The sequence below is a fragment of the Leptonotus elevatus genome, chromosome 6, assembly GCF_054856555.1.
Source record: "Leptonotus elevatus isolate MCC_2025b chromosome 6, RoL_Lele_1.0, whole genome shotgun sequence".
NCBI lineage: Eukaryota > Metazoa > Chordata > Actinopteri > Syngnathiformes > Syngnathidae > Leptonotus > Leptonotus elevatus.
Window position 1 is genome coordinate 18,692,757 of NC_141244.1, and position 21,882 is coordinate 18,714,638.

Here is a 21,882-nt window from a genome sequence, read left to right on the forward strand (position 1 = left end):
GTTCTCTTCAGTTCAGAGGCTACATCAAAGCCTTCTGTATGCTCTAGCATAAAAAACAACAACTTATAAATACGTCTTTGGGACACTAGTAACATTTGAAATAGAACATATTTATACGTTTTTGGGAGCAAATGAGTTAACTTCCAAGCAATGGCTTGAGTTACGTTTCATTATTTTAAAAGAACACGAACATTTATGTTGGGTTTTATTGGGAGCCTTTAACGGATTAGTAGCATTTCCATACATTTCAATGGGGGACGATGATTTGGGATATGAATGTGGTCACGGAATGAATGAAATTCAGTACATGCTACTTCCTGGTAGTGGGAAATTACTGCTTTCCAGCATGCCTATCTTTGGAAGTGCAGCCTACCAGGAAGTACAAACAGATTTTGCCGCACCTTGACAAGATGTATCATTCATTATGGCAGAAAGAAAGCCCTTACTTAGCTCATTTTGAAGAGGAGGAAGAGACAAGCTCCAGAGAAAAACGAATGACTCTGCAGGAACTTTAGATAGTTTAATCATTAATTTATTAAAATGTATAAAAATTAATTCATTTAAAATTACTTCATCATGTCGTAAATAAGTCAGCCAAAATAACACTAAATCACTCCGCCCCCGCACAACGAACGTGTCTTTGACGACGGCATGCTGCGCCCTGCTAAATGCAGTGTGAAAAGGGTTTGAGGCGGTTTGCATGGAGAGAAAAAAAACTTGTGACATAGAACACTTAACCGTCATTGCTCACGTCAGGCTCCGGTGGAGGACGTTGACAGCCGGGTAGAGAGGAGGAGGAGTTATGGCTGGATGTTGATGATGGTGGTGGGTGGAAGGTGGGGGCGTTTACTCCATGGCGGGAGGCCGCGCAGAGGCGACGCCAGGCGGCCAAGAGAGCAGCAGCAGTGCGCTCTGAGCGAGCCCGGCGTGCACGCACCCTCAAGCAACCCCGGGGGATACTGTAAGTACTTTTATCACCTTTAAGTCCTATTTTTAAAGGCAATATTTTTGTTGATCATCGGGAAAGTGAGCTCATGTGTCACTTCCAGATGATGATTGGTATTTTGCAGAGGAAGCAAGTATTCACATTGTGTGTTTAGTACAGATATTGAGTCAAATAAAAGACTAGATAAAAAATTTGTATTGATTCAATTCCTGCACATAAAGAGTTTGCAATTTAAAAAAATGGGTCCAATTTGTTAAAAAGACTGAAAAAAGTAAACATTTAGAAACATTTAGTGTAGCTAACATGCTAACATTGTGACGGGCCAAAAGCTAAATTAGCTTCTATTAACAGGGGGAAGGAAAAAAAATTCTCAATAACAAAAAGGAATTGGAATCTCCAAATGTATCTCAATCTGTCAATCAATTAATTATTTTTATTTAGTAATTATATATTATTATTTTTTATGTTATTTATTTTATTTATATACATTTTATATTTTATTACAGGAGTATTTATTCATCATATTTATTTATTTATTTACATATTTTTTGTTATTATTTCTACACCCTTATTTGACTTAATTATTTATTTATTTGACACGTTGGATCTGTTTCCAGATGTCATGAGTTAAAGTAAAAAAAAAAGTCGACCAGAAAAGGAAATACAGAACCCAAGTGCGGATACCTGAAGAATCTGCTTATAAGCAATCAAGCGATAAGTAATCAAGTATTTGTACTTCATTACTTCTCACCGCTGTCACTTTTGTTTATTGTTCCCGACATTAGATCTGAAAGAATCCCACCAGATGTGTGATGGAAGGATCCCACGACCAGCAGGTGCCTCGCAGCCTCTCTAAAGTGAGTCAACGTGCAAGTAAAAAGTCCCAAAACTACTAATGCTAATAAAGACTGTATGTAATGAGCTGTTTATATTCGAGCTGGTTAAGCTTGCTCACACACGGTCACAATTGATTTGTGTGTGCGTGTGTGTGCAGAAGACGGTGAACGGGAGAATTTGTGAGAGGTCATCAAACGACAGAAGGAGAAAGTTGATTAAGTCCAACCTGGCCGTGGACACTGAAGGTAATTTCACGGCCGCTAAACATTTGAGCCACAATCCAATTGTTGTTGTTTCGTGCATCTGCATTGTAGCGACCTTTGTGATGAACGGACCCAAAAAAAAAAAAAAAAACTTCATGAGAAGGAGACTTGCCAAAGAATATCTGACGTCCAAACGTGTGTTTGCTTTGTGTCGTAAACTAAAATTTGAGGTACAGGAAAGCTTTAGCTAAGCAGTCGATCGAGTGAAGTGGAAACATAATTGGTGCAATAGAGGTAATGTGATGCTCTAGCACGTGGGCAAGGAGAGCCGCGAGCGCCGATGGACTTTCAGCTGTTTATTGAAAACACTTGAAAGGAGCATGGAGCAGATGCAGATATTAACGTGTATCACGAAAATGGCGGCGCTTGTTTGGGTACTGAGGTGGACTACCAGCTTTTTTTTATTTTTTTCAATTTAAATTTGACTTATTACGTTAGTTTTCGCGAACGATAATAACCTTGGTGGTCATGTCTTAAAATTGGGCCTTTGCTTTTTGGTACCTTCCTGCAGAGCTTTTTCAGGATTTGAGTCGACTGCAGGAGACTTGGCTGGCAGAAGGTGAGCGTTGGGGTACGAAAATGTGGGGGGTGGGGTGGGGGGGAGTCTGTTATATGACAACCTTTGATTTTTTTCTCTCTCAAAAATTTACTTTGAGATACAAGTGACTTAGGTGACTTAGGTAGAAGCCGTCATCACATCATTTATTTTTTCGCTTTGACTTGCAAGCAAAAAATTTGAGATATGAGCACTGTATGGTGGAAGTGAACTCAACTCACTTCACAACCTATATAATAATATTTAGATAATAAAGAATTCTTCAACAAAAGTCTTCAAGCTCTCTAGTTCCACAAACAAAGAAAACTTTACTTTGTGTATTCAAAATAACACTATAACTTTGCTTTGAGGTCCGCTAGGCTAAAGCTAGCACCTAACAAGTAAGATCTATTCAGCAGGGTTATAACGCTTTAAGAAATTGATATATGAACACAAACTATAGACAATATTATGATACTCACAAGAATATATTCTTCATCCTCTACAAAAAAAAACCTACCAATATTACTGCGGATTAATGATATTTCTATTATTTTCAATAGGGAAGATGATCTGAGTTACGAATGTGGTCATGGAATCGCTTCAACTTGTATCTCAAGGCGCAACTTTGAATAAGCTTGTTTGTCTCATGGAATTAATAAAAAAAATCTATCTCTCTATCACTCGATCTATGTATCCCTTTACAGTATCTCTCCTTCCGTTATTATCTCTTTCATACTATCTCTCTCTTCCCACCTACCGCTACCAGTCTAAATTTAAATGGATTTTTTTTAAGGCAAAATTCATAATTCATATAAAATGTTGACAACTCAGATAATTTACTTTTAATTATTGCTCTGATATAATTGTGGACTTGTTCAGTTTGACAAAACATTTTTGCCATATGTGAAATAAATTAGCACATAATTTTTTATTAAAAGTACTTTGAACCATTAGAAAAATATATTTTAAATTCCCACAGATCTGTTAATTTATTGTTGGATTAAAAAAAAGAAGAAGCTCAAAACGGATTGAAAGCCATTTAAACACAAACGAGATTTGTTTTTCCCTGAATGATTAACATGTACTTTATGAATGAACAAAATGTATATTTGCGAGACTGTTTTGGTAATTTTTTTAAGAACATAATAATATCCCCAATATCTTTTGACTTTTAAAAATGGATTGCTTTGCCATGCATTGAAAATGTACATTGAACAACATGAAACTTGTGCAGCAGGGTGGGAGGGGGGGAGTGATTTTTGCGATTCCACAGTCGTCCAATTACGAAGCGGCACCTGCATACATTAGGGGGGGGCTGTGGGGTGGGGAGGGGGGTCTTATGGTAGAGCGAGGAGGTTCTAGCTGTGGGAGTGTCATCACAAATTAGCTGTGCGACGCTTACTGTCTGCTGGGCTTTTTTGGCGGGAGCTACTGTGCCGCCTTTCTCTCTCTCCCCCCCCCCCCCTCTCTCTCTCTCTCACTACAGCTCTCTCGCTCTCTCGCTCTTCTCCATCATCTCCAGCTGCATCATCACCTTGTCTGCTTCAATTCCTCCTCCTGCTCCTCCTCGCCTGCACAAAAAGACAAGAATGGATCTATCCGCTTTTTCCTGACACGCTCAACAGAGAAAGACTTTTTCTTTTTTTTTTTGCTTTTCTTTTTTAAAAAGTTTTCTTTCGCAGACTCTTTTTTTTTTCTTTTTTTTTTTGGTTACTTGCAATGTTTTTCCTCCCATGGCAAGATTGGCTCACTGCACTCTAAGTGAGACGGGATGCTTCAGGATTTAAGCGCCAGCGTCCTCTTTCCGCCGTGTCTGCAGCACACAACTTTTGGTTAGTGCAACTCTGCTCAAGATTTGTTCAAAGTGTACAACAGTTTGCTTCTGAGGATCAAGTGAAGCGTTTCACTTGTTTGGTCTTATTTGAATGCGCGTTTAAATGGCTTCTCATCTGGTTTGAACTTGATGCTAAAAGAGATTGAAACATGACTGAGTTCTTCTGAAGCTCGGAAGTAAATGAACAGATTTGTGGGAATTCTCGAATAAGTCTTTTGAGTGGGCGTATAAGTCTTTTTAAAATTCAAGTATTGCACTCATTTTTCAAAGGTGTAATCGCAAATATTCTCATATATGTTGACTTTTGAAAGTCTGTGTTTATAAAATAATGAAAAAGGAAATCAATAGATTTGTGTGAATGTAATGTAAATTGTTGCATGTAAAATCAAAGCCAGTGTGGACACTTGCTCTTTTTTCTTTCTTTCTTTTTTTTTTTACCTAAATGGCTCAGTGATCTCGTCAATATTGATTTTTTTTTTTAAGTTTCCCATTTGGATACACATTAATCGTTTAAAAAAAAAAAAGTCAGATTCTCCTCATTTGTCTCATATTAGTTACCACAAATGGCTGTATTGTTTATATGAGTATTGATTTTGGGAGGGACACTGCACATTTATGATATATATTTTTTAATTTGACCACAAATGACCTAACTTCAGGTGAATAAAAAAAAATATTCTATATATATTTTGTTACAACAATATGCTGAATTGTATTGTGTGAATATTAACTTAAGTCCACATGTATATAATTGTTTTTCTTCCAAATTTTAAACCAACGAAGCAGATTCATGAAAAACTAAAGTAAAATTAAAACTTTACATTTTTACTATTTGTTTTCGCTGTGGATTTTTTTTTTGCCACATCATCTTGCAATATTGATTTTAAAAATCAAGTCCATGATTATCATGTACATGTTTTTCTTTCCATGTAAAATAAAATAGCATATGTATGGCAATCTTACAAAAATTTTTTGGAATGCTTATGAAGCCTTTTAAAAATAAATAGAAGAACCTGCTTGAATTTCAAACATTTGTCACAAAATGGCTCCACCATCACAAATGTATATTCGAAGTCCACATCTGTAGCACAATATTCCACGTTAAAATGATGATCAAGAAGTTTTCTTTTTTTTCATTAATTCTAATAGAAGAGTGTGTGTGTGTTTAGAAAGAAAATCTCCTCTCAGGTGTTTGGAGGCGAGCACTCCTTTTAACCAACTTCAAAATGCTTCTGTCTGTTTCTGTTAAAAAGAAATGAGATTTGACAGCAGACAAAAATGTTGAATATGAAATGAATATTTGATCCCGGCTCAGGATGACACTTCCGACGACGACGACGGCGGCGTCTTAACTTCCTGTCCGTTAAAAGCGGAGATTTATTAGTCGAGGTAATTGGAAGGAAGGAGCCAAGGAACGGGAGTGAATTTCCCAGTTGAGAGAACTTTGTCAGCTGTCATGGAAACGTTCACTAGTAACTCAAACAATCACTGTCATTTTTATGAATGGCGAAAGCATTCCCCCTCAAAAATATATAATTTTTTTGTGGGGACGGCCAACTGTCTCATTGACAGACCGATGCTGGTGACTCATTTGTGCTCGACTTCCTTCCTTCCTTCCTTCCTGTGTCCGTTTCTCACCCCTCAACGTGTGTGCGCTGCGTGGGGAGCGCCCAGACGTTTGCGCAGGTGCTCAGATTTCTCCAAAATGTCCACTTTTCAAGCATACGGTGCTTTAAAATGCTCCCATTTGTTGCCATGTGCGTCTGTCAAGCGCAGTCTGCCAAAAATCTTTTATAACTATTCCCTTTACTATAACAAAACGCTTTTTATTTTTGCAGAAAGTATTATTTTCAAATTTAAAAAATTCTCATAAAAGGGTTTGACCGCCCATTTTAAGTTGTTTTTAAACGAATGTACTTAAAATAGTGGATAAAATGGTGGCTTTAGATTGCTTAAAATGGTTGTGATATAAACACTGCAAGCAATCTGCTAAAACCGATTTTTTTTTTTACTCCATTTCAGCACATTACCATACTTGTTTTCAGTTCGTCGAGAGCATCATTTAAACAGAAACACAAATAGCACTTGAAGTGTGTAAAACGGTTGGCATAGCGATGGGTAGCTGACTGAAATTTTCAAGCGTTGAAGCGTTAACATGTTCGAAATGGCCACCGTGTACACATTAACACGGCAAGCAAGAAGAACTTAAGGTGGTTCCTTTTCCCTTTTATTTCCACTCACTCTGCTTTTCAGAATCGTCTTAATTCATCACATCTTGTGAAAACACACAAAGCACATAAAAAAAAGTAGAATGCAAGTTATAGAAAAAAAATTCTGTTGCATTCCAATGAGCATGGTTTTTATTATTTTATGTGTTTTAATAAAATATTAATTTTTATTATGGCGGTATTATGGTAGTCCCTTTTTAAATGTGTAAATCAGGTGTGTGAAATCTTTCCCTTATTTCCAGTTCGATAAAGAAGAACATAAATATGATGTGCATGAACGGAATTCTTATTATAAAATGACAGAAATATACAAATTCAATGTTTTGGGCCTTTAATAATAATTTCAGTTTTATGTTTCTTCAATTGTTATCGATAGTCAATGATTACCAGATGAAATCCTCTCGCTGTGTAGTGAATGCCTGACTTCGCAGGTCCCCCCCCCCCCCCCCCTGCTTTAAATAAATAAATATATGGATGACAAACATTAAAATTGCGTCATTATCTCATCCAGAGTGAGAATAAGGGGGGGACAGGCATGTCAAGACGTGCTACGCTAACTCGAGCTTAAGTGTATAAATAGACGTGATAATGGCCGTGTTGAATCTTGATTATCGCAGCGTCCGGGTTGGGGAATTAGAATTTTTGGGGTCGGTCATGTTTGGAAGAGCCAAGCGGGCAGGTGCACAGGTAGCAGGTAACATTCAGCAGGGGATAGTGGGGGGGGGGGGGGGGGGGGGGCGGGAGCCAATTAGAAGATGCTAACAATGGGAGACTGCGTGATGGCATGCCAGGAAGTGGAGAGTCACCTACGCATTGAAAGGCATATTAATTATCAACGTTCTGGTCATATATATATATATATATATATATATTTATTTTTTTTTGCAATGATTTGCCTTTGTCCTCCTTTGACTCATATGACACTGGACAAGTCATTAGACAAAGTCTTTTACAAAGACAATATTGCAACAACTACTAAAATTGTATTATTGTGGTGGTGTACAATGATACTGGTTGCTTTGATTAATTTATATTACGTGTAAATTATATTATTCAATTATTATTATATATTAAATGCAAATACACTACACTACATTTGAAAATGGATATGATTTTTTTTAATAGCAGATTTTGTTTTATACAGCTCTTGTCAAATGTCAAAGATTCTAAATGACAAACATAGAAAATATTATTTTAAAATATTATTAGAAGTTCAAAAAATAGAAATTATAAATTTGTTTTTACAAGCTTAGGTCATGATTATTTTTGGAGACTATATCATTTAGGAGCTGTAATTTGTATTTAAATAATTATTTTTGGTAATGACTCTTTAAATGGAAATGATTTATTATCTTTGCAACTGTTCATAGCAAACCTATTGATTTCTAGATATTTTAAAAATCTAATATTATTTTGAAAACCTTTAGATGAATGTAAAAAAAAATGTTAGAGAAAATCCTAATTATTCTTAAAATATTCATTTTGAAAATACAGGTACATATTTTATTGTACTATTTTGAATTAAAATATATTTTTTAAGGGAATTATTATTATGATTAGGCCAAAGCAGAAGCGCTGCAAGGACCCAACTAAAATTGCTTACTTTCTTCTATGTAAAAAAATATTTATTTATTTAATTCCGGCAACTAAGTCGCTTTTTTGTTAGTATTTTAATTTTAATTTTAATCATTTTCATAATTATTATTCTTTGTGAAGACGCCATTTTCGGCGCCCGCCAGCTTCCACGTTGAAGCGTGCGGAGCGGTTTGGAGGCTTACGAGAAGAAAGACAAAGAGGAGGAAGAAGAAGCAGCAGCTCCATCTTGATGTTCACTCGGGGGTCCTGGAGGGGGGGTTTGGACTTGGGATCAACATCACAAACATCTCAAGGTGTCTTGTCTTGTCTTCTTTGTGCTTGCAGCTCAAGTTCCCGACAATGACGAGCAGTTTGTCCCAGACTTCCAGACTGAAAACTGTGAGTGCGACCACCACTCGGTGTGTGTGTGCGTACGCGCGCGTGTGTGTGCTTATTTGCATAGGGATGAATATTGTTTTTAGAGGATATTTTTAACATTGGGAGGGCCAGGCTGAGTGTCACCTGATTTTGGGGGGGAGGCAGTAAAAGGGAGGGGGGTGTTTGGTTGTTGTTTTTTTTAATCCAGAATAGAAATGTTCTCATCTCACGAGACGCCCCCTCGACCTTTTTTTTTTTCTTTTTGTGCAAACCTTCCTCTAAATCAGGATTTTTCTTCTTCTTCTTCTTCTTCTTTTTGGCCCCTCGCTATTGTCGTTATTTTACGCAATGAAAGCGCGTTTTTGCTCACAATGTTTCCAAGAATACTCTGGATGGAAATTGAAGGTGTGTTAGTATCACTTGGTTGCTTTGCCATGCGACTTGGCAGTGAGGAGGGGGGAGCTCAGTGGGGACCACCAGAGCGAGCACATGTCTTTGGGACAGGACGCCAAAGTGAAACGGCACCAAGCACTCACATTTCTTCCTGTCCGATGTTTTAACGCAAGAAACAGACAAATAAAACCAAAAAATAGTCCCCCAGCACCATTTTCACCAGGCATCGCAAAATTCAGTGGACATGTCTATGATAACAGGATGTATGAAACGGTCTAAGACCCACACCTGAAATTGAACAGGAAGTCAGCCATTTTGGTTTGAAGAAGCAATTTTAGGCAAATCTGGGGCTCTTAATTTGACAGACAAAATCAGCAAGGTTGTCAGAGTTAACAAAAACTAACAAAATAACTAAAATTTATATTTTCGCAAATGAAATAAATAAAAACAAAAATGTTAGAAAAATTAAAACTAACTCCACAACTAAGTCCAAAACTATTGTAAACCTGACCAATCATTTACAAAATTTGGTGGAGACGTCTATCAAAACAGGACACACAAAAAAGTCTTAATGACCTTTTCTGAAATTGAACAGGAAGTCCGCTATTTTGGTTTAAAGCAGCCATTTTGGACAAATTCCAGGGAGTGCACGTTGACAAAAAAAAAGAAAAGAAAAAAAGCCTCCAACACCAGTTTTACCAGGCACTGCAAAATTTGGTTGACATGACTATCTTAAAAAGGACACATGAAAAAGTCTCAAGGTCCCACACCTAAATTTATACAAAGTCAGCCATCTTGGATTGAAAAAATAATTTGCGGCAAATTCCAGCGCTCACACTTCTACAGAAAAAAAAAAATTGCCCCCGACACCAGTTAAACTGGTTGTCGTGCAACAGGGAACAGGAAGTCAGCCATTTTGGTTTAAAGCAGTCATTTTGGACAAATTTTAGGGCATGACTAAAATAAATAAATGTAAAAAATAGCCCCCGACACCAGTTTCACCGGGCATCGCAAAATTTGGTGGACATGTCTATCGTAGGCATAAAAAAGTCTCAAAGACCCATACCTGAAACTGAACAGGAAGTCAGCCATTTTGATTTGAAGCATTGAAGCTTGAACTTTGGCAAACTCCAAGCCCCAGTCAGAAGCAGGTATCCAAAACAGACGTGTGTTTTTCTCACACGTTTTTAATGTAGTTTTACTGGAATGACTTTACTACGTCACTAGTGTAGGTTAGAGAAAGATTACCACAAACCCAATAACAATGTGGCCGTGTCTGAGAAATTCAACTTATTAGCATATCTCAGATGTAACTGAGCGAAACTATGAATAATCTCTTAGTTTTATATTCTTAAATTAGATCAATATGGCCCTTTGAAACTCTCCTAAATAGTCTTAAATTGGACTTTAAGCCTCTAAGTTAGATCGTTTAACTCGGTTGGAATTGAAGCAGGTTCCTGTAGGCATTCCAGGCCCAAGAAGCAATGGGTGGTCTTCCTTTTCGTTTCTTTTTCCCTTTTTTTTTTTTTTTATACTTCTAATATTTTTCCCTCTTACTTGAAATGACACATGAAGAAGTTCAAGCTGATTATGCTTAAGAAAAACACTTTAGACAAGCCGTTTTGAAACTACTTTTAGCATTCCTGACCTCACTCTGCTCTTGACTCCTTTACTTCCGTTTGATTGATTGATTGACAAAGAAAGCTTAAATAAAAGCGTATTAAAGCCATCAGGGTACATTTAGATCGGATGTTTTCTCAGATGGAGATCCCGGTCATCATGAAAAGATAACACTTATTCTCATGACGCCACATTTAATGTAGATGAACAATTAAATGATGACAATCAATGAATAATAAATATTTTCCTGCTTTTTGTTTACTCAGGATAAACATTCTGACGTGACAATGTGTGCATAAAAGTTGTTTGGCTCCCCTTTATTAGCATTAGTTATAATATATGTTACTATTATGTCGTATTGACCTGGGATCAGCTCGAAATGAAACATTGCAGTATTACAAAGAACTTACCATTTTCAAATTCAGTTTTCGATTTGAACTAAATACAGTACTAATGCTACAAAAACACTTCATGAGGTCATATAAATGCATTTAAATTCAGCAATTTGATGTTACACCTACATTTATCATTAAATTATAATAATGATGATTATTAATATTATTAGGTTTATAATTGCCGTTTTGTCAATGCTAGGTTCTGTTAGCCTGTCTACGGTGTTTCGCACTATACGTTAGCATTATGCTGGCTGACCTACGGCAGACAAAATGATGTTTTGATTGAACATTTTGATATTTAAATATACAATTTTTAATTCTTTTGTTTTGTATGCAGTTTTTGTATGTGTTTCTGTGCTGCGTTTGTTTGAGTAGCAGTTGTCTGAAGCTTTATAATTGCGTTACGTCAATGCTAAGTTCTGTTAGCATGTCTATTTTAACTTATGTCAGTTAAACTAGTTGTCTTTCATTATTATTTCATTTGATTTAAGCATTTTGGTGTTCAAATCTACATTCTCTTTTGTTTTATGCGTCATTTATTGCTAGAAGCAAGCATGCTCTTTTTTGGGGGGGGACAACTGTCCGGCCAACGGCGTCCTATTTTTGTTTCCTTAAACTATAATGTTATACAGGAGTCTTGGAAGTGAGAGAATGAATACAGCCACTGAGACATATTTTCATAAAGTGTATTTTAATAAGTTTCAACGTGTTTGTGTAAATGTGGATCCGCTGTATTTGACAAACTGAAAATATGGACCAATGTGGAATTTGCATATTTGGATGGCTCCGCCCACCACCGTTACAAGCACTTAATGAGAACTAGTTTGTAGTTGAATGTAAAGCCCGCCGAAGAGGTCAGGGCGACGGTCCGGTTGTCCTTCAGGAGTGCTGCTGACCATCCGAGCGGGCGGAGTTGGCACACTGGCAGGCTGCTGACAGATGGCGGCGTGGTTGGGCATCCCAGACGCCACCTCTCCCATATGGGTTCCTATAGCACCGCCACCATGGCCCGTGTAGACAAAGATGATGAATGATGCTTGATAGGACGTCAACATACACAAAAATACTCCAAAAATAAACCATGCCATTGGATTAAAAACAGCTTCTATTATTTTAGCGCGGTTTCTTTTCTTTCTTTTTTTTTGTCTGTACCGCAAAAGCCCACCGCGCTACTGTAAATACGTCCCAAAACCACAGCTTGGAAATAAACAAGCGCACAATGTGTACACTGTCCCTTTAGAATAAACCATATTGAAAGACATATTTATGAAAGGAAGGCTTGTTGAAAGTACAGTGAATCGCAGTAGATACATTACAGACTTGCAATTGATGAAGATCTGCAATATACAGGAGAGACGATATAAAAACTTTTAACCCTCCCACACTTAAAACACGTTTAATCCTATTTAAACACATTTTTAAACCTCCCCTTACATTTTCACTGTCAAGATATTGGAGACTGTCGCTTTGAGGAAAGAAGACTCGTTTGCTGTAAAATGTTGGCCTTTGACTTGGCGGTCGTCTTCAATGTCACGTCGGCGTGGAAGCAGCATGGTGGAAGTGTGGCGAAGGAAGAAGCTTCTTCTTTGTCTCATCTCCACAGATGCTTACCATTAGCATAACTTAGCGGGGAATGGCGGAGGTGTAAAATGGGGCCACACGTTCCGTCTCCGCCGCCTCACCGCCGTTTAACGACGAAGGCCAGCACCTACAGTAGGTGAAAATGGAATAGAAGGTTTTTTCACCCTTTGCCAAAAAATATTTTTTTCCACCCCAACTTTTTTGTTTAATGACTGAACTGCGAAAGGGTTTGACAAATATGGGCGGCAAAAACACACCATTCGTACCTGAGAATTTCTAACATGTCACAGCCAAGGACTCATTAATTAGCCAGGATGTGTTTTTTTTTATTATTATTTTTTATGAATGAAAGTCTGACATTGCGCTTTAGGGCATTTTGGCAGCAATTTTTGGGTTATTTTGGCCTTTTTTAGGGGTCCTTCTAAACTCACCCTGAGCTATGCTGGGAATCACTTCCTATCATGTGTTCAATTTGTGGTGCTGTTCAAATGTGTACACTCTAAAAACAGTTGGGTCAAAAGTAACCCAATTATGGATCAAAAGTGTATCGATCCACTTTATGGGTTAATTTGACCCAACTTTCTGGGTTGTTTTATATGACCCAATTTTTTGACCCAAGTAAATGATCAGACCAATATTTATGAGTTGTTTGACATTAAAAGACCCATTTCTTGACTCAAAGTCAAACTGACTTTTTGACCCATAGTTGGGTTATTTTTGACCCAACTGTTTTTACCGTGCAGGGAGTATACGTACTCTTCTATATTATGTGCCCACCACATCATTTATTTTTGTGGTCCGCTAAAGCAAGTCAAGTGTGTTTACTTCATTTCTCTCCTTAAATGGTTTTGTTTATTTCATTTTGGCAGAAAATTTTTATTCAAATATTTTTTTTCTTTTTTCTTTTTTAATTGTTTATTTATTCATGTAGGCCTATTCATTATATATATATATATATATATATATATATATATATATATATATATATATATATATATATATATATATATATATATATACTTTTTTAAAGATAAGCCACCTTGTGGCCCAAGAGAGTGTGGTGAAACTGTGTTATTGCTTTTATTTTGAAGGTCTGACTTTTGACAAGAAGGTTTTTGCATATGTTGCCTGAGTGTTGCCGAGCAGACCAGGAAAGTTATTGTCTTCAGTTGTTAATAAATGCGTGCAGTGTGGAATACATCTTGCTGTCTGTTGAACCGTTGAAACAACTTACAAAATATTTCAGAAATGAATGACTGAGTCAAAGATTTTTGTACAAGAACCACGTTTAGAAGAAAATGTTCGCTGATTTTTTTTCTTATTTTTTTCATATTTGTTTTTTGCCCCTTTTTTAAATTGAATGTTTATCAGCAATTTATTTTTTATTTTTTTTAAATGTTTATTGTTTTATTTTTTTGAGTGGTCAAAAGGCCACCAAATGCCCATCCTTAATGTGGACTCACCATTGTGTATGGACAGAGCATGGCAGAAAAGCTAGATTCAACGTAAAACTCATTGCGTGAATGGTTGGGCAATTCAGCCCCCAAGACAGTTTTACTTAACTACATTGAATTTGGCAGACATACTGAGGAGACCCACAAAATGATCTCGAGAAGCTATGGCTGAAAACCACATTTTGGTTTTGGGTGACCATTTTGTCTATTTCCTCAAAGACAAATTTTTTTCTAAATAGATGACTACCAGGAATTTGAGTTTTTTGTCATTGTGTGAGGGTGAGCATGCCAGTGAAGCTTGACAACTCGTGATAAACCACCCAAACAGTTGGTATGGATTTGATCTGTGGAAAACATTGGCATTACAGCTAAAGCTGCTTATTGTTCTAAGTGCTTCTTTTTTTTCTTTTTTTTTTGACACTGGCGTCTTACTTCTTAATCAATGCGCAGATAATGAGAGCAATCACGCCGTGATGACCGTGACATTCAATGCAAGAAAAGGAAGCGTCTGGCGTTGGGCTCGCTATCGATTAGCGTACCTTGGCACCCCGCCATTAAAAATCCATTGTGACATTTCCATGTGTGACTCTTGGACGTCGTGGTGACGCTATCACGGTTCGATTAAATATCTTTATTGACACTACTTAAACATAGCCAGATCGAATTGAATACACCAGAATAAGCCTGTTATTGATGAGTTGATCAACCACGAGGAGGTTGTGCGGAGAGTGTGACGTCTTAAGCGAAAGGGGACTTTTCATTAGGTACACGATTGCCTGCGATTGGTGGAAATCTTTGCTTTAGTGAGTCCATATAAATAACTTTTTAAATATAGTTTTACATCTCAGACATTCTTGAAACTCATTAGACAGTGTTTTAAGGAAAATTCAAAGTGTTCCTTAGCATCTGTTCTCACTCTCGCTAGCATGTAAAGTGTACTTGCTTCAAGCAGTTACTTCCAGTTAAAATTTACTATAAAATTGAAACAAAACAAAATAATTCAAAATGTAGTATTTAAAACCAAAATGTTCAACCAAATCATTTCGTCTAATAAAAGTTAGCTAGTTTTATGCTAACCTATAATGCGAAACACCATTGAGATGCTAACGTCAATTAGCATAGATGTTGCTGGTGCTATTTAAACACTCACAAAGGTTTTTTTTCCGCACGTGAGCATCGTCAAAGGTCTCCACACAGGAAGTGTATTTTTTACCTCAGATCGATGACCCAGAAAGGGCATTCCCCCACCACCCCGTCCCCCCAATCTCAGCCCCCAATCCCAACTACCCCCCTCCCAACAGGGGCCCGGCTGCGCATCACATGCCGTGTTGGCAAATCCACTCGTACTCATACAGCAGCTGTCAGTCAAGACGTGAGAAAATCCTCCTTCTAATATCTCACCCGTCACCACCCCAATTTTGGAGTCTTTCAGAATCAGAACCTTCCATGCAGGTCCACTTGTTGGAGGTCTGGATATTGTTGAAGGATAAAGCGTTTAGGCGCAAAGTGGAAATGAGATTAGTCATCATGTCTGCACTCTTCCAATCACTGCTTTTCATTAGTGAGGGCAAACACAGTGAAGATACGAGGTCGCTTATCAAGATGAAATTTGGTAGGCATGCCCCAAAAAAAAACCAGTCAGCCATTTTGGTTTGAAGCAGACATTTTACAGTCACTTTTGCCATTGCTCCCTTTTGTCTTATTGCATATCATGTCACCTCTAATTGTTCTATCTAACCCTAACCGATGTCCCCCCTGTCTCCTGATGTAGTGGCGTTTCACGGACTGCAGCTGAAGATCAAGAGGGAGCTGCACAGTCCGTGTTCCGAGCTGAGCTCCACCTGCAGCCAAGAGCGGCCCTTCAAGCTCCAGTATGGAGAGAAGTGCCTGTACAACGTCAGGTCTGTGCTTCCTCAACCTTCACACTAAATTAACTCGCACAATAGAAATAATACAACGACGAGAAATGTTAGAATATGTACTGTATGTGATGTGTGTGGCGCAGTGCCTACGAGCAGAAACAGCACGCAGGCATGAAGCCCTCCAGCCCAGTGACGCCCCCCTGTAGTACCCCCGTGTCCCCCCTTCATCATGCAGCCCCCACGCCCAAACCCGAGCGGACCTACGCCCACGCTCCGCCCTCCCTACCCGACTCCGCCTACGCCATGGACCACAGGTACAGTTTGAGTATTAAAAGCTAAGGAAGTTAGCTAGCTCCTCGTTGCAAAGGGCAGCTACAACATGCTAGCCCTCTGTGGCTAATAAACACTACAGATATCTAATATAAATAAACCCCACGCTGAATGGTTTGGCCTGTAGGATGCATCCGCCATATTGAATGTGTTAGAGCTGCCACATAAACTAATCCCAAGTAAATGGACTGGTTTATCATCACAGTAAGTGCTACGTAAATTGGTAGCTAAATATGTAGCATATGTTTTCATGAGTGATTCGATGTTACGGTAATAAATACTAGACATATATTTGTGTCTATCCAAAAATAATTTGTCCAAATACAATCAAAAGTCATTGTTTATTCTTAATACCACTTTCCACATTCAATATGGCGGCAACGTTTACATACAATTCCACACCAAAACGGGGTGTACACAATATGCGAGCATTGATGGCTAACAGTAGCAAAGAATCTATTTGTTTTCATATTTTTGCCGCTCAGATTCCGACGTCAGCTTTCCGAGCCGTGCCACTCGTTCCCGTCCCCGCCGACCATGTCCCGGGACGCCCGGCCCCTGTACCAGCGACAGATGTCTGAGCCCAGCATCCCCTTCCCGCCTCAAGGCTTTAAGCAGGAGTACGCCGATCCGCTGTTCGAACCCCACCCCGCCATGATGGGCGCCCCGCTGCCCCACATGTACCCCGCCGCCATGATGATCAAACAGGAGCCCCGAGACTTCAACTACGACTCTGGTGAGGAGGGGTAGTCCACATGAGTGGCAAAAGTATTCACACAGATAATTGTGGTCAAAAAATAATTACTGATTCAACTCTCCTGTACTTAAGTAAAAAAAAAAAAAAAAAAAGTACAGACCCTGCTTACTCTATTCTGGATAGGGAGGGAGAGAAATGTAGTGGGGTTGATTGAGTTTGCCCATTATTAAGCACAGGGCGTCTGGCGGATTGGGGGTCTGCGGTGGGAGCCATTTCCTGTGGCGTGCTAATAAGGGAGTGGGCGGAGGTTACGGCCGGTCAACGTTCTCAATCCTACGCTCAAATGCTGGAGAGCTTCAGTTGGATGTCACCTCTATTTATGTTTTCTATCAACACACAAACTGTATAGCTTCACAATCTCGACAGATGTTTTTACCATAATGTTCAAACGGCAACACTAGTAAGCAACCCTTTACATCTGGTTTGACCTTTGAAGCTGAAATGCGTGCTGTAGAGCCAACGTAAGCTAGCAAGCAAGATATTAAACTTTGCTAAGTTACTCACAGATAACCGAAGCTAACATTTACAGTACATCCCTCAGAGAAAATATCTTCCACAAACCTAATGATGGAAGGATTTTTAGTGGACTTTGTAGTGACAAGAGGACAGGATGGCGTGGAGGGGCGCGGCTATCGGCTAATGTGATTAGCGACATTTCCGCCACGCGCCCATTAGCCTGATGAAGTTTGATGAAGATTGAATGGCCAATTTGTCTTGCGCTGTCATGCTATCACACAATGAAGCTATTAGCTCGTCATACCATAGAATGCTAACATGTTATGCTATCAAACATCCTTTTATCATACGTACTCTCATGCTAACAATTTTCCAGCAGCATAATATTCCGTGGAGCACTTGAGGTTGTTTTTATTGTATCTCGCAGAGCTTGTCAGCTCGTTTTATCGTCTTATATTAGCCGCGAGCGTGTATTAGCGGTGTGATATTACAAGCTAGCCCTGAGGTTATGACATTCTTGTCTCTTGTTGTTGTGTTTTTAATGCCGCTTTCAGATCTTTCTTCTTTTTTTTTTTAACACTCTTTTTGCTTGACTTTCAGCGGAGGTGCCCAGTTGCCATTCAGTCTACCTGCGCCAAGATGGCTACCTGGCCCACGCCAACCGGACTGAAGGTATCAGATATGACCTTTGGAGCCTTCACAACAACAACAACAACAACAACAACAACACTTCCAACGCTCCTTCTTATTGTCCAGGTTGCATGTTTGACAAAGTAGCCAGGCACTTTTACGACGACACCTGCGTGGTGCCTGAGAAAATGGAAGGTAGGTAATGTACTCCCGAGACTTATCTGAAGACAGAAGGCCAAGCGTGATGTGGTACTTAAACCGTGAATATGTTCGTGGCTTTCAGGCGACATCAAGCAGGAAGCGGGCCTGTACCGCGAGGGTCCGTCCTACCAGCGGCGAGGGTCTCTGCAGCTGTGGCAGTTCCTTGTGGCGCTACTGGATGACCCGGCCAACTCGCACTTCATCGCCTGGACGGGCCGCGGCATGGAGTTCAAGCTCATTGAACCTGAGGAGGTGAGAGGAGCCGTTGAGATTCATGGGAATTATTGGTGTTGTTACGGCGTTGTTATTTCAATGAAAGGGTTGAAAGCTGAAGGAATCTGACCAAATATTATTATGGTGTTATTACAGCATTATTACAATTAACGGGGGTTGAAAGCTTAGAGGTTATATGGAAATACTGTGCTATTACAGACTTGTTATATTGTTTTTGTTGTTGTTACATTATTAGAGTGTTATTATTTTTGTTCTTGCAGTGATGGAGGTGAGAGCCAACGGGAATCCTAGGAAATACTTTAATAATAATAATACATTTTATTTGTAAAGCACTTTACTTCTGACATCAAACCTCAAAGTGCTACAGTGGTGCTAGTATGACATCATTAGCAGTGTTAGTTGTGTGTTATTGCATTATTATCATTATTATGGTGTTATTACACTTTAATACTTGAGAAAGAAAGTTCGCACTGATGGAATTGTAGGCAATATTGTTAGTGCACCGTCATTACAGTGTTGGCACACATTACATGACTAGAAACTATGCAAATTAGTTATTGCCTCATGATGTTGCTTAAATTAGCTTTTCCTCATGTCGCCGTGTCTGGTATTGTGGCATTTTTAACACCAGCATTATGTCATTTTCACACTGTTTGTAAGAAATGATCACAACTAGTATTACATTAGTTATTATTATGGAAGGCACTATGGCGTTATAACAGCGTTATTATTCTATCGCAGCTTATTACACTGTTATTACGGTGTTATTACTTTTATTGTTATCAATTTGTATTACTGTTATTATTGTCAAACATTTAATGATGCAGCATGTGGCTCATTGTCCAAGGCACTTTCTTCCTTTTCCTTGAGAGTAATGCCCTACGAAGTCAACTTGGGTGTTTCCCCATTTTTATATATGACAGTAGTCTAGAAAATAAGCCTCCAAAATGGCTGTTAATACCTCAGCTGTGTGTTTGGGAGGTCGGGTGATTGTCGGGCGGGCAGGTGGGCGCGACGCCAGACAGGTGCCGCAACATCTGCTTCCTCCTCGGAGCGCGGTAATGAACGCCAACCACACCAGTCAGTGCGCTACAGTACGCCCTAATCAGCGTTATTAGCGCCACGTGGACTCTTTGCTTTGTCACAGCTGCTGAGTGTCAGCCATTGTTGCTAAATATGTACGCGTGTGTGTATGTATGACACAGGTGGCACGCCGTTGGGGCATCCAGAAGAACCGACCGGCCATGAACTACGACAAATTGAGTCGATCGCTGCGCTACTACTACGAGAAGGGAATCATGCAGAAGGTGAGTCGAGTGCAGACAACATGTTTATACGGCCGTTCGTGCTTTGAGATACGAGCGACCCAACTCCAGACATGAGCAACAAACATGTAGACAGACAATTAACATTAAAATTTTAGACCTTTGCAAATTAGCACTAATAGTTTAGTTGTTTTTAATTTTTCCTTAAATTCTTTTGTGTATTTTCAACAATTGTATATTTTTAGTCTTTATAGTCTTATTTCTGCATTTTTTTGTTAATACTGTATTATTATGTAGAGAAATTATTATCCAGCATTTGTTTATTTTTCATCCAATAATTGTGTATTTTCCATTTAATAGTTGTGATATATTTTTAATATTTGCTCATTTTGTATTTTATTCTCTTGGTTTTAGATATTTTTTCTAAACATTTTTTTTAAGGTTTCTGTCTAATATTTTTGTAGTTTATCCCAATATTTTAAAAATACTCTAGTTTTTTACGAATAGACTTGCACTTTCAATCCAATAGTTTTTTTCTAAATAGGCAGTATTTATATTTTGTAAAAAAGTTTTGTATTTTTTCTCCAAATATGTTATATATATATATATATATATATATATATATATATATATATATATATCGGGATTTTTTAAAAGTATTTTTCCTCTTTTTTTTCTTTCAATATCATAAATTTTTTCCCTAATAGTTCTCAAATGTTATATTTGTCACTAATATTTTTGTATTATTTGGTGTATATTTTACCTACAGTAGGTTTTTTATTTATTTATATGATTTTTCTAATGCTTGTATTTTTCATCAAATATTGGTTTACTTTTTCCAATATTTGTATTTTATTGTATCTTTTAGCTAATATTTGCATATTTGTCATCTCTTATTTCTCTTTTTCCAAACATCTGTGTATTTTATTATATGCGTATTTTTACCCCTTTAATATGATCTAATATTTTCTACATTGCCAATATATATGAATGCGCTAATATTAATACCTCTGGATCTACTTTTTCCACATTTATTTAATCAAACCCAATTGGATGTTGTGACGTTTTTAGAATGTGACAAATTTTTCAACAAGTTTATTTATATTTTAACACTAAACTCCATCCCAACCTTCCCCACCTCCTCCTCATCCATCCATCCATCCATCCATCCATCCATCACTGGCAGGTGGCGGGCGAGAGATACGTGTACAAGTTTGTGTGCGACCCGGAGGCCTTGTTCTCCATGGCGTTCCCCGACAACCAACGCCCGGTCCTAAAGAGCGACATCGAGCGTCACGTCAACGAGGAGGACACGGTCCCGCTGTCGCACTTTGACGAGAGCGCCCCCTACGCCCAGGAGGCGTCCTACTGCCAGCCGCACCCATACAGCGAGGCCTACGTCTACTAGACCACGAGGACAAAGACTCGAATCAAAAAAGAGAAACCCATCCTCCCTTATTGTTATTATTTGACATTTTGGGCCATCCTTGAGATTTGTCCAATTCCTCCTACAAAAAACTTGACAGGATGATGCTAAATTGCTAAGTGTTTTTTATTATTATTATTGTTATTATTATTATTTAAATGCAGCCCTCAAAGTCCGTTTAATTTAGCAGCATGAAATTTGGTGTCTTACATGACTGGACCCACAAAAAAGTCTCTAGAAGACATGTGCGAAAACGCAGAATGTCAGCCATTTTGGTTTGCAGCGGCCATTTTAGGTTCATTGCAGGGCTTCTTAAAAGGCGAGAGATTTCGTCCCATTGCTACTAAATTGGAACTACTTCTCCTAGACATAAACTGATGGACGATTGCTAAACGTTTATTTTGGCTGGAATGTTTTTTGCTTCTTTTTGGGGGGGGGGGGGGGGGGGGGTGAAAATTTAGCACCCCCAAGCCCAGCCCCACAAAAAAAGTCTGAAGAAGCCAGTCCTGAAAACACACAGGAAGTCCGCCATTTTGGGGAAAATTCCAGTTTTCATATTGGTAATTTGCCCAAATGAGCTCCGATCAGTTGGGTGAGACCAAATTGTAAAAAAAATAATAATAATAATTAATCCAATATTGCTATCTAAGGTGAGCCGAGCATGATGTCAGTCTGACCA

General features: G+C 38.5%; 1 protein-coding gene across 7 annotated transcripts; it reads left to right on the plus strand.

The window, feature by feature from the left end:
• Nucleotides 1-219: 219 nt before the first annotated feature.
• On the plus strand, nucleotides 220-21,649 carry etv1 (ETS variant transcription factor 1). 7 transcript variants are annotated; one of them, XM_086078280.1, is made up of 13 exons: nucleotides 220-961; nucleotides 1,732-1,803; nucleotides 1,941-2,028; nucleotides 2,558-2,605; nucleotides 8,567-8,620; nucleotides 15,814-15,943; nucleotides 16,048-16,218; nucleotides 16,720-16,970; nucleotides 18,048-18,119; nucleotides 18,204-18,272; nucleotides 18,361-18,530; nucleotides 19,718-19,819; nucleotides 20,964-21,648. In XM_086078280.1, the coding sequence occupies exons 2-13, from the start codon at nucleotides 1,759-1,761 to the stop codon at nucleotides 21,183-21,185; spliced, it is 1,422 nt and encodes a 473-aa protein (XP_085934406.1). In that variant the 5' UTR covers nucleotides 220-961; nucleotides 1,732-1,758; the 3' UTR covers nucleotides 21,186-21,648. The 7 variants fall into 7 exon arrangements, with proteins under 7 accessions (XP_085934406.1, XP_085934409.1, XP_085934403.1 ...); XM_086078283.1 differs by having other exon boundaries at nucleotides 1,944-2,028; XM_086078277.1 differs by having other exon boundaries at nucleotides 18,048-18,272; nucleotides 20,964-21,649.
• Nucleotides 21,650-21,882: the final 233 nt, after the last annotated feature.

What these genes read in the sequence shown, in the direction of transcription:
- etv1 (XM_086078277.1), top strand. Translation starts at nt 1,759, where the DNA reads ATGGAAGGATCCCACGACCAGCAGGTGCCTCGCAGCCTCTCTAAA. An exon ending in AGACTTCCAGACTGAAAACT is followed by an intron (nt 8,621 to 15,813) that starts GTGAGTGCGACC and finishes CTCCTGATGTAG; the next exon opens with TGGCGTTTCACGGACTGCAG. An exon ending in GCCTACGCCATGGACCACAG is followed by an intron (nt 16,219 to 16,719) that starts GTACAGTTTGAG and finishes TTTGCCGCTCAG; the next exon opens with ATTCCGACGTCAGCTTTCCG.